The sequence below is a fragment of the Lontra canadensis genome, unplaced genomic scaffold (genome assembly GCF_010015895.1).
Source record: "Lontra canadensis isolate GAN:19392208 unplaced genomic scaffold, GSC_riverotter_1.0 scaffold9, whole genome shotgun sequence".
Classification (NCBI taxonomy): Eukaryota; Metazoa; Chordata; class Mammalia; order Carnivora; family Mustelidae; genus Lontra; species Lontra canadensis.
The window spans coordinates 17517728-17530086 of record NW_022631003.1 but is presented as its reverse complement, the minus strand read 5'-3'; the positions used below and the strand labels follow the sequence as shown (position 1 = coordinate 17530086).

At 38.0% G+C, this 12359-nt stretch overlaps 1 protein-coding gene across 2 annotated transcripts; it reads left to right on the top strand.

Annotated features, from left to right (window-relative positions):
* Nucleotides 1–1318: 1318 nt before the first annotated feature.
* Nucleotides 1319–9468, top strand: CLEC12B (C-type lectin domain family 12 member B). 2 transcript variants are annotated; one of them, XM_032855405.1, is made up of 6 exons: nt 1319–1487; nt 3322–3420; nt 5446–5664; nt 6169–6323; nt 6424–6539; nt 9155–9468. In XM_032855405.1, exons 1-6 carry the CDS (start codon nt 1397–1399, stop codon nt 9216–9218), a joined length of 744 nt encoding a protein of 247 aa, XP_032711296.1. In that variant the 5' UTR covers nt 1319–1396; the 3' UTR covers nt 9219–9468. The 2 variants fall into 2 exon arrangements, with proteins under 2 accessions (XP_032711296.1, XP_032711295.1); XM_032855404.1 differs by having other exon boundaries at nt 9068–9464.
* The last annotated feature ends 2891 nt before the right edge of the window (nt 9469–12359 follow it).

Below are 12359 nucleotides of genomic sequence, written 5' to 3'. Positions count from 1 at the left end.
GGTCATAGGGTAACTCTATGTTTAATTTTTTGAGGAATCTCCACACCGTTTTCCAAAGTGGTTGCAATTCAGTTTTATTGGAAACACATTTTCAGGTTTTTGTTTTTGTTGTTGTTTTTTTTTTTTGTCTTAAGAAAGGAAAAAAAAAAAACAGATTGATTATTTTATATTTTTTTAAAAATTTAAGATTTATTTATTTTATAGAGAGAGTGTGCATGTGTGAGCCTGGGGAGGAGCAGAGGGAGAAGGACAAGAAGACTCCTCGCTAAGGAGGGAGCCCGATAAGGGGTTCAATCCCAGGACCCTAAGATCATGATCTGAGCTGAAACCAAGTGTCTGACACTTAACCAACTGAGCCACCCAGGTGCCTCACCCCATATTATTTTTAAAATGAAATGTATATAACCTGTAGCTCAAAGAGACTTCAAGGCACAAAGGTGCTCTAGGGATTCCCCATATCCCGGGGTCCATGTGAGTATCCAGCACTGTTCTTACTGTTGCCCCAAATTCCATCTTCTGATTTTTCGAACCCAAAAGACTGCATGCTTTCTATAGGAATTTTAGCTGCACAAAATGACTGTTGGCTATCTTCAGGTTAAAAACCAACTCAACAAACAAATTAAAAAAAAAAAAAAAAAGGAAAGGAAAAGGAAAGGTACCATACCACATGCTAGTTGTTATTCGTAGGGGGATTATTCTGTGGGGTTTAGCCCTGCCAGAGGGAGTGCCCATCCATGCTCAGTTTTAACGGTTATCAATTTCTTCTCTATGCCCCATTACCACTGCTTCTCTCCCTTCCTGCCTGCCTCTCTGTCTCTGTCACACACACACACACACACACACACACTTGTATTTTTAAAACAGTAGGCAGGTATGGGTGGTCTTTACACAGCTTTTCCTGTCATGTGCATATTTCTCTGATATGTGTGAGTGTAAACCAGATCCAGTGTCTTCATACAGGATTAGCTGGCCTTTGACACATGTAAAAATGACAAGCTGACCCTTTATTGAATAATTCAGAACAGCCTCTACCCTGGAGATCATGGGGATTCCCCCAGAAACCACCATTTCCTCTCTGCTCCCAAGTATCCCTTTAGCTTCACAAGAAACAATGCTGCAAAGAGCAGACAGATTGAGATCTATGATATTCTGATTTCTAAAAAGAATTATTTGATTTCTCTTGCTTTCTCTGCAAAAACAAAACAAGACAAAAACAAACAAACAAAAAAAAAAAACCCTGACTATCATTCTGTCTGTACAGAGGGGCTGTGGGGTGTGTCTTGGGTAAGTTGAGTGTGTTTATAAAAGCTCCCAGCCTTGAGAAGAACGACCTGTTCCTGGGCCTGAAGATATTGAAACATTAATTACATAATCTATAGTAGTGCTTTCTTCTACAATGTCTGAAGAAGTGACTTACGCGACACTCACATTTCAGGATTCTGTTGGAGAGAGAAATACCCGCGATAGAAATAACCTAAGGAAAAGAGGTAGGAGGTCAGGGACAGCATGATGTGACCTTGGGAAATGCACGGGTTATAAATGCTTTGGTTCTGATGCGAAAGAGAGGTGTGTTGTGGAATCTCCAAAATGGAGACAGAGTTGTGAAATACACGAGTAGAATGAGTGTTCCCAGTTTTGGCCAGAAAACTTGTGGCTTCTAAGATCTCTTTAAATTGTGTGATATCACTATGTATTTGTGTTATAGTGAAACATTTGACATGAGAGAAATTGAACTTGGGGACTAAAAGAATTCTTTTTACAAATGAAGTCCTTATATTTATACTTTGTGAGAGATGCCCGGCAAATATTTTTTTAGTAGCCAGATTGGAGGTCACTAAAATAGAGAAAGTCGAGGAAATTTTTCTTTTCAAAGGTATAAACTGAAGAGAGAAATGGGAGGACAAGAGAGTCAGAAATAAGACAAGAGAGAATTTCCGTTTTGTAAGTAGTTTAAAATTTGGGGGGGAGTGGAAATTCCTAGCATAATTAATAGTGTTGGATCAATAATAACAATATCCATATAGTACTGTATATGCATTATATCATATTTTTATCAAAGTATTTGTGAAGTAAATGCAATAATATTGGCAAAACTGAGTCTGAAGAAAATTAAATGATTTAACCATGTTCCCACAACTGGTAAAACCCAAACTCAGTGCTAGTTTTTGGCTCATTCCCTTATCTCTTGTTGGAAGAAATATTAATCTCTGTGGTCAGGAATTCAGGTTAGTATATCAGACTGTATCCCTTATTTTCAAGAATCTGTTGGCAGTTCAGATTGTTGCCCTAAATAGTCTAAAATATGGGAACTACTTTCTTCTTCTCTTGAATTTATTTTTACTTTGTGTGTGTGTGTGTGTGTGTGTGCATGCACGTGTGTGTGTGTGTGTGTGTGTGTGTGTAGTTTGGGGTGATAAACAAAGAGAATGGGAATAGGCTTGTCGTGGGTCTAATAACAGTGGTTATACATTTTTATTTGTTTGTTTAAATTATAGCTGTAATCCTTGAGAGAAAAGGAGTCGTGGGTGTGGTGTGTATGATAGCACACCTGGAAATTTGCAATCCATCTGTCTGAGATACTGGGCTAGCTGCTGTTAGATTCTGAATTAAGAAATATTGTAGGTTATTGAAACACTGAAAAAATAAAATAAAATTTTAAAAAAGAACATTAAAAAAAAAGAAACATTGTAGGTTAGAGTGCACATTTGTTTTGTCTTTCATTCCATACTCATTCGTTATCTGTGAGGTGATAAACAGCCTGGATAATAGATAAGAATAAAATGCACTATAACATTTGTGTCATGGTGGTTTGTCATCTCAAAAACTTGATGTCTCTCCTATTGTCAGGATCATCCAGAGAAGCAGTTTCCACAAGGTCTCATACGTACATTTAGTAAACTTAAAGAAGAAGGGTGTGTGATGATGTAAAACAAAAACCTGGAAATTAGGAGACACTTTTTTTTTTAAGATTTTATTTATTTATTTGACAGACAGATCACAAGTAGGCAGAGAGGCAGGCAGAGAAAGAGAGGGAAGCAGGCTCCCTGCTGAGCAGAGAGAGCCTGATGCAGGGCTCGATCCCAGGACCCCGGGATCATGACCTGAGCAGAAGGCAGAGGCTTAACCCACTGAGCCACCCAGGCATCCCTAGGAGACACTCTTAAAGGAAAGGAGAACGGTGGGGAAGAGAAGTAGAAGAGAACTGATGGTGGGGCCCTTACTGAACATCATTTTAGGTATTTTCTAGGTGGAGCATTAAAGGAATAAGAGAGAAATAAAAAATTCATTTGTAACCATAATTCCTCTGTTGGCTTTTTTCAGGGTATCCAGCTCCTTCCCCCACCTGGCGTCAGGCTGCCCTCAGTCTGCTAACTCTTTGTCTGATGCTGCTGATTGGGATGGTAACCTTGGGGATTATGTGTAAGTATATTTCATCAAACCCAAGAAAAGTGATTAGGAAATACATTTATAAACTATGTAAATTCCGGTTTGATTATATTATGTAATCATAGCTCCTTCATTCTCCACGTCTCTAACATAAACAAGCAAGGGACAGACTTAATTATTATGAGGATTTTGCCCTGAATCCATTTTTTTCCTCTTGATAAACTAGACTGGATTATGAAGACAACTTTTACATTTCTCATTATTGGTTAGAATAAGGAGTTTCTTTTCCACATAGGCACACATACACTTATTATCCCAGTGGTAAGAAATGGGAGCCAAGGGAGTTGGACTCAAGGAAGAACATGCCGTTTCATGCACCCTGAAGACTTAGTACAAGACTGACTTAACCCACTCACTCAAGACCATTCTAGTGTAGAAATAGCTTGCCTGCTATAATGGAAAAAGAGATACAAACAAGGAGAAGTTGTTGCTTGAGATACATTACCCTCTAAGCAGAAAGTTGAACCACTTCCATGTAACAATGGAAGCTTCATTCCGAAGCACAATAGCTAAAAAAGAATATTATTTTGGTTCTGACCTATCATTGAGCCATCAGGGTTGAACAGGGTAGGGAGTCCTGAACTAACAATAAATGGAAGAATGTCTCAAGAATCCATACTCTGTAGGATATTGTTAACCATATGATGGACAGAGTAGTGAGTGGCACAGTATTCCCTTTTGGAGGGACTTGCCGTCAAGAAAGTTTATTCTGTGAATGACACTAGTATCTTCCTTGCTACTTTCATTTATTTTTATATATGTAGGACTTCATAGATACTTAAAATTTAGACATACCAATTTAGACACATAAATAGGGCCTAATGATGTAGCTTGCTTTTTTGGAAAGAAATACAGGGTTCTAGCAGCAGTTACTAATATTCAATAGCTGATCATTATGAGGATTAGCAGTTGATCTTCTATAATGATGCATATTTTTAAAATGAAGATGAAGGGTACCTGGGTGGCTCAGCTGGTTAAGCCTCTGCCTTTGACTCAAGTCAGGATCCCAGGTTCCCGAGATTGAGCCCCACATCATCGGACTCCCTGCTCAGCGGGGAGTCTGCTTCTCCCTCTGCCCTTCCCCCACTCATGCTTTCTCTCTCTCTCTCTCTCTCAAAATAAATAAATACAATTTAAAAAAAAATTAAGATGAAATGATACATATTCATTGGTTCACCATAGAAGTAAAGTTTTTTTTTTCCTGAAGTGTAGTTTTTAGTATAATGATTCTTAATTTATTGTGACCATGAATCACCTGAACTATTAATTAAAAAGGTAGATGTTGGGATGCCTGGGTGGCTCAGTCATTTAAGCTTCTGACTCTTGGTTTTCACTCAGGTCATGATCTCAGGGTCATGAGGTCAAGCCTCACATCCAACTCCATGTTCAGCATGGAGTCTGCTTGAGATACTCTCCATCCCTCTCCCTCTGCCCCTATCCTGCTTAAGCTCTCTCTCTCTCTCCAATAAATTAATAAAAACTTTTTTTTAAAAAAGGCAGATTTTATGGGTCCAGAGCCAGAAATGGTCTAGTATGGAATTAAAATCTGCATCTAAAATAAAACCAAATATGTGGGTGATTCTGATAAAAGTGATCTGTATACTATACCTTAAGGTAACCATTGCCTTAAAGGATTCTGTTCCTGTTAAAACAACAATTACATGAACGAACTCCAAAGAGGAAAAAGAAAAGTATTCCACTAAATGACTGGAAAAATGCTTGGCACTGCCTTAGATTAAATGTCAAAGATATAAAATTATTAATTCATTATTTTAATACAAGTATAATCATATTTAAAATCTCAATAAAATTGTGAGGATGAGCTCCAAACAATTTGGAATAGAAAGGCATCTGGTGTGTTTCTTCCGTGATACCTCTATTATTGGGAGGTACTGAAAAATATTAAGTAACGTGAGAAATAGTTCTGCATTAAGAATTATCGATGGCAATGATGAGAATGGGAGGATATATGAACTTAGCTCCTTTTATGTCTTGGAGTTTTGCAGACATCTAATGAAATTAACTCAGATTCAGAGAAATTAAGTCAACTTCAAAAAATCATCCACCAACAGCAGGATAACTTATCCGAGCAGCTGAACAGCTACAGGAACATTCCCACCCAGGAGGAGTTTCTCAAATCACAGATCTCCAGTCTTTTGAAGAGACAGGGACAAATGGCCATCAAACTCTGCCAGGAGCTAATCATTCACAATTCAGGTAATTGGGACCTACTGGATAGTCGGGTCCAATCTGTTGGCATTGATCACATGCACCACCTCATAGCATGAAAAAGGTATGTTCTCCGATGACCTCTATTGATATAACACTAAATTTATAGAAGACAAGGGAAGATATCAATATATTTAATGTTTTTGAAAACACAGAGGTGAATTTGGGAAGCGCCTTGGAATGATAGCAACCTGGATACTTCAGCTTCTTAAAATTTAAACTATTTTTAGGTGATTTTGATGTTTTAAGAAGTTAAAAGTAGAGCTTGTAATTCTAAGGCCAGGAAACTGAGCCCTGAAGTGAGAATTTCAATCCCTGTTGCTCCAACCCATAATTGGGAGTGACTTCATTTCCACAGGCTCCTAAAGTGGTATGATTCCAGAACACTGGGTCTCAGATGCTGTCGTCAAGTTCAATTATTTAGTTTCTAAAACCTTCCCCGGTCCCCTCAGTGTTAATTATTTGTACTAATGGGTGTAATTTCTTTTTCAGACCACAAGTGTAATCCTTGTCCTAAGATGTGGCAATGGTACCAAAACAGCTGCTATTATTTTGCAACAAACGAGGAGAGGACCTGGACTAACAGTAGGAAAAACTGCATGGATAGGAACTCCACCTTGGTGAAGATAGATAGCTTGGAGGAAAAGGTCTGGTTGACTCTCCTTCCCTGGTTAGAGAAATTAACATCTTAGTTCTGCACTCTGGAATGTGGTTCACACATGACATTGTCCCTATTCTTCTTCTTAGGATTTTCTGAAGTCACAGCCATTACCCATGTTCTCTTTCTTCTGGTTGGGCTTGTCATGGGACCCATCTGGAAGGAGCTGGGTATGGGAGGATGGCTCTGGTCCCTCTCCATCCTTGTAAGTCTCTAACTGTTGGGGGCAGGGGAAGAAAAAGTAAGCTAAGAATACTGAAAAACGGAATGCAAAGAAAATCAATGCTAATTGTAAGAATTATAAATTTAGATACAAAAAAAAGAGTACAACACACACGGAAAAGAAAGCTTCAGTAAGAAATAATGAAAGCCGGAGTATCTAATTTTGTGTATGTGACAAACTCATGGCAAGACACTGAAGTTTATCTATTAGTTTAAATTTATTTTTTTGATTTAACAAATAATATTTACACTTACTTTGTTCAAAGGGGTATGTAAATATTAGCTCTGTGATAAAAGCACTGTTATATTCCTATTTTATGGATGAAACAATTATCATAGAGAGATTAAATAACTTGCCCAAGGTCACTACCTCCTGAGTGCCAAAGTCAGGACTGAGTGCTTCTGTGACCATGAGCTTGGCCTCTCAGCTCCCCTGGCTCCAACACTTAAAATCCTGAGGGTGGCGTTTATCATAAGAACATACATTAACTCATTTATTTAAATTCAATAATTGTCAGCCATTTTCTAGCAGCAAGTAAGTCTGAATTGATAGATTAGTTTGGTTTTGTGATAGAGATTGATCAATTAGATTTCATGGCAAATGTTTTATATGTCTTAAAATGAGCTAAGTCTGCCACTTCAAGGTTTTGGAGAAATATTTAAAATACGTACAGGATATATGATACTTTGAAAATTACAGTTTTTACAACTATTCAAAGTTATAAAAATAGGTATTATATTAAAAATACAGAAAGGAACACATAGTCTTATAAAATTCTCTTAGCAGCTACAGAACAAATATTTTGAGGAACACAGCCGTGTTCCCAACTATATTATCCCAACTATATTAAAATGATATATGATATTTGTACTTTTAATGTAATATATGACATTTGTGTATTACGTGAAATATAAGAGCACTGGTACCTTTCTGGGTGTGATAGGTTTTTCCTCCACCTCCCTTCGCATTAAATTATTCACCTATTCACTTACGCCTTACTTACTCCTTCACTTACTCCTTAATGCATACTGTCAGTTTCCTTAAGCTGAATTATAATCACTCATTTCCATCAAGGTTACTGGGTTTCAGCTATGACTGCCAGTTTAGACAACGATATGTCTATACTTTCTCCCTGGATATATTTATCTTCACCCATTTCCCACAATGATATCACGGTTTTTTCTACTCATGCCAATTTCTCACTCTCTAATGTCCACTACTGGTCATATTAAGTCACTGATTCTGGTTTCACTCAAATAATCATGGTGACAAGCACGTGCAAAGTAATAAACACCCGAACAAAAACGACAGTTACTTCTTTTTAACAGAGCGATACTCGGCATGAGATGATTACCAACTAACCCGCGGTATTGCTGCTAGACTGAGATTTTACAGAACAGGACCAGCATACCCTGTAAATGCAGCTGTTTCCCCTTTAAGAAGATGGGTCCCCTCTCCCAAAGGAGTTGTCATCATCCCAGGATCCCTCCACTCATTCCTAGTGAAAATATTGAGGAGGGGGTCTCCTCCAAACCTGTGGTGAGGTTTGGAGTCTGTGGACAAGGACGCTCTGAGGCTGTGGCTGTCACACTCAGGTGGAATTGAGCTTCAGAATCACCTTCCCTACTGAGTAAGGCTGCCCTCAGTAAGGGCATATGCCAAGGGGATGGTTTAATAAGCCCAACACCAAAGCAAGGATACTGCAGTGTAGCACAGATCATTTGAGTAAAAAGGCATATAGGAGATTTAGGTCTGATGAGCATAATTTTGTACATTTAAAAAAAAGATATCTATTTATTTATTCATTTGAGAGCAAGAAAGCACACAGCAAGCATGGGAAGGGGCAGAGAGACAGGAGAGAGAGAATCTCAAGCAGACTCCCCGCTGAGCCTGAGCCCAAGGCAGGGCTTGATCCCATCACTCTGAGATCTTGACCTGAGCTGAAATCAAGAGGTGGTGGCTTAACCAACGAAAGCCACCCAGGCGCCTCTGTAATGATATTATTGAAGAGTTATCAACAATTCCTTAGCAGAGGAACTACGGACAGATATCAGAGTCCCACCTACATCATCGTTCATAGTCTGTCTGAATCCCTCTTACTCTCTCTTCACCTTCCACATAAAATTATGTATACACAGAATTATATTTGTTCATAATGAAATGTTGTAACTTTTTACCCAGAATATGATTTCATTTGTCTGTTTTTCTTAATAAAGTTACAAAGCAAAGAAATTCTGGTACTTCTGATATAATCTGTACTGGGTACTTCTTACCATGGTAATGGAGAGGAGACGAATTCTCAACCCAGATTTAAGTATTCTTAAATAATTCTACCTGGGATTATGATTAACTTGAAATGAAATACTCAGATTTGCCAGCTTTAAGAACTTTGATAGGCTATGGAAACAGAAGTGTCTCAAAGTTCTGATAACTGGTAACTGAGAACATTGACTTGTGAGTGAATTTGAAATATGAAATTTGTAATTAATTTTAAGGGGATTAATTTTCAGATTCAGCACTAAAGAGTATGCCCAGATCAATGGATCCAAAGGATGTGCCTATTTTCAAAAAGGAAATATTTATATTTCCCGCTGCAGTGCTGAAATTTCCTGGATTTGTGAGAAGATGGCTACGTTAGTGAAGATTGAAGACTTGGATTAATATGCTTCTTCCAAATTCGCCGAGATGTAAGGGACTTGGGGTTAAATTCATGTGAAGAAAGAGAAAGCTACCCACTAGAGCCAAAAACATGAAAAAAATGACTGTGTATTTAAACTCAGGCAAATAAACTTCACAGAACATTCTCCACTTATCATCTGATGCCTTCTGCTCTGATGTTCTGGTTATTGCTGGGGACCCTGCGTTATAGCCCTTCTCTGGCCCTATTAGTCTATCTCAGCATCATTTCACTGAATTCCCTCTCTCAAATAAAAGATTCTTTTCCTGCGTTATTACATATGCACAAGTGCAAAGGGCGGATATGTAAATGTTTAACAGGCAGAACTGATACAAGATGCAGCTCTGGAATGACATTTGGGAGACCCTGCTGTGACAGTGGTCTGGGGGCTTCTGGGGTAGGGATCCTGGTGGCTAGAGCAGCAGCTCTAGCACAGCTCACTGTGCCAAGTGATTGGGGAATGTCCTCGTATCTTAGCAAACGGTTTGTTTGCACCCGTGTACCAGCTTTGTAATATAGGTGAAGTAACATATCTTTTAATATTTGCATTCTCATATATTTAGACTAAGTCATTTTGAGGTTATTGTTTGGTAATCTGGATATTATTAATGGGAGATTATAATCTTTCCATAAATGTTATTTCCTTTAGAGAAATTCTAAAAAAATTACTTGAAGAGAGTAGAGCCATTATATTTTACTTTCAAGAACTTTCTTTTAATGTAGTTGGTCAGTGTCCCTGAACTTTAGATGCCAAACCTTGTAAATTTAGAGCTTGAGAGTTTTTCTGGGACAAAATTGCTGTTTTAAGAATAACAGTGAAGGAGATAGTATTCACTTGCTCCTCATGTAATTGCATAGCTATGTATAGACTAAAGAAAACAGTAAACCAACCTGCAATACTGATTTCGTCTAAATCAGAGATCTAGAATTTACTGGGATCTGAGTTCTGAGCTAGGTGCATTTCAGAATATTTTGAGAGTTCTTTAAAAGAACATCACCATACGGACATCTAGCAGCCTGTTACACTCTAAAGATTTAAAATTGTGAGCTAATGGACAATTTATATATGCACTGAAAAAAAGTCTAGAACAAAGGAACTAAAGTCTAATGTGAAAATTTGGTGATAACTATAAGCAAAATGTATTTAAGCACAAATTTTAAAACAGATAATTATTTCATCATAGTTCAAGTGAACAGGCTTTACTAATTATCATACAGGACTGAAATATAAGTTACATACACACAGATTTAAAAAGAAACTTTAGTCTTTATTTCTTTAGTAGCTTACTGCCACTGTCTTTCTCACAAAGATAAAACTGTTCATTAAAAGTCAACAGCTCTGCACCTCACTCCCACACATTTGGGTTTTTCCTTATTCCCGTGGGAAAGATCATTTTTTTCTTTTATTCCTCTATTTCTAACCATAGAAAGATCTGCTCTTAGTAATTAAAATATCTTCATTGGTTATTTTGTTCCTATAAAGAGGTTACACGCTGCCCCACCACCACCCCTGGTATCTTGTATCTCTTCATGATTCTCTTAGGCATACTCTGACTTTCACACTCAGTAAAGAGAACATTTCTGTTTCTGACCTCAGAGTGTCTCTGGAATTGGATCAGATCCTATTGCTCATAGACGTCTCCCTGCTTTCTTGCCACCATGATGTCATCCCTGTCAGCCTTTACAGTGGAGGAGTAAACCCAAAGGTCTTCTTGAGAATTCACCAACCTCTTTACCTGAATAAGTTATCCCTTATTGCTTTCTGGTACTTTGGCTTATAAGACATGGCATATGACAGGAATTTCTCTCTTATTCTCTCCCTCTTACACAAAATTCCTGGGAGATAACCCCCCCACACACACACACATGCATGCGTGCACGCACAAATGTACTATCAAAATTCCTGGGGAAAGGCCATGTTTTGTATTTATTTTGGATAACTATCCTTCCCTCATTAAAGACTTATGTGGTTTACAAACTTGTCTTCATGTAAGATTTTTACAGATAGTCCCCCTTAAAAGGACAGATTCCAGGGCCACATGTCAGATCTGTGGACTCAATGACTGGAGGGCAGAACCACAAAAACTGCAAGTTTCACAAATTCCTCTGGCAGCTCTTAACTCCGCCTGGGTATTTGACAACGTTTGGATAAAAGACCTCAATACTAGCTTCCTTAAGCAAGTATATTCAGAGGCAAAGGTGGTGAAATCATCCTCAAATAGGAGGCTCTTTCTTTTCTGCCTTTAAAATTATTTATTTACTTATTTATTTATTATTTTTTTCCATCTTCATTGAGTTATAATTGACATATAACACTGTATACGTTTAAGATGTAAAACACAATGATTTGATATGTGTATGTATTGTGAAATGATGTCCACAACAAACTTAGTCAACACATCCATCATTTCAGTGAATGGCTCTTCCTGCAACGTCAGTAAAATTAGTTTGTGGTGTGTAGGCCAAATTAGGTCAAGGAAGGTCAAAATTGGGACAAAAGTAATTACAAAGCTCAGCTATTTCATTTTCCTATCCTTGTCCAACAACTCCTTAATGAGGAGGTGGTCATGGTAGACAGGTGCTTTGCATTCTGACCCATCTGGCTTTGTGGAAATAGTTTTCCAATCAGCTGTACACTGAAATTATACTGAGGAGTGTTGAAGAAATGCTAATGCCTGAGATTATCCCACCTCTGAAGACTGATTGAATTGATCAACAATGTGGTTAGGTTATTGAAAAAAAACTTAAGCTACTTTTATGTTTATAATTTTCAGCTAAGTTTGTAAACCACTGGAGTGAGATCATTCTAGTGACCGTTATGTTGGTGCAGGGCTACTGTGTTGGTAAAATAACCAACCCTCCATCGTATACTAAAGGAGGAGGTGAGCTAGTTCCCTTGGGGAGGATTCCATGGCATTGAGACAGCAGGCATAGCGACTATTATCTAAGCTAGGGTCTATGGTATAATCGAGGCCTCATGCTGAGCAGTTTATGTGTAAGCATGCTTGTATACGTTCGCTTATATGTGGAGAAAGACATGAAGGACATGTTAGTAATGCTGTTTTCCTCAGGGCAGGTATGATGGTAGTAAAATTGGGCAGGAAGAGGACACAATTAACTTTTAA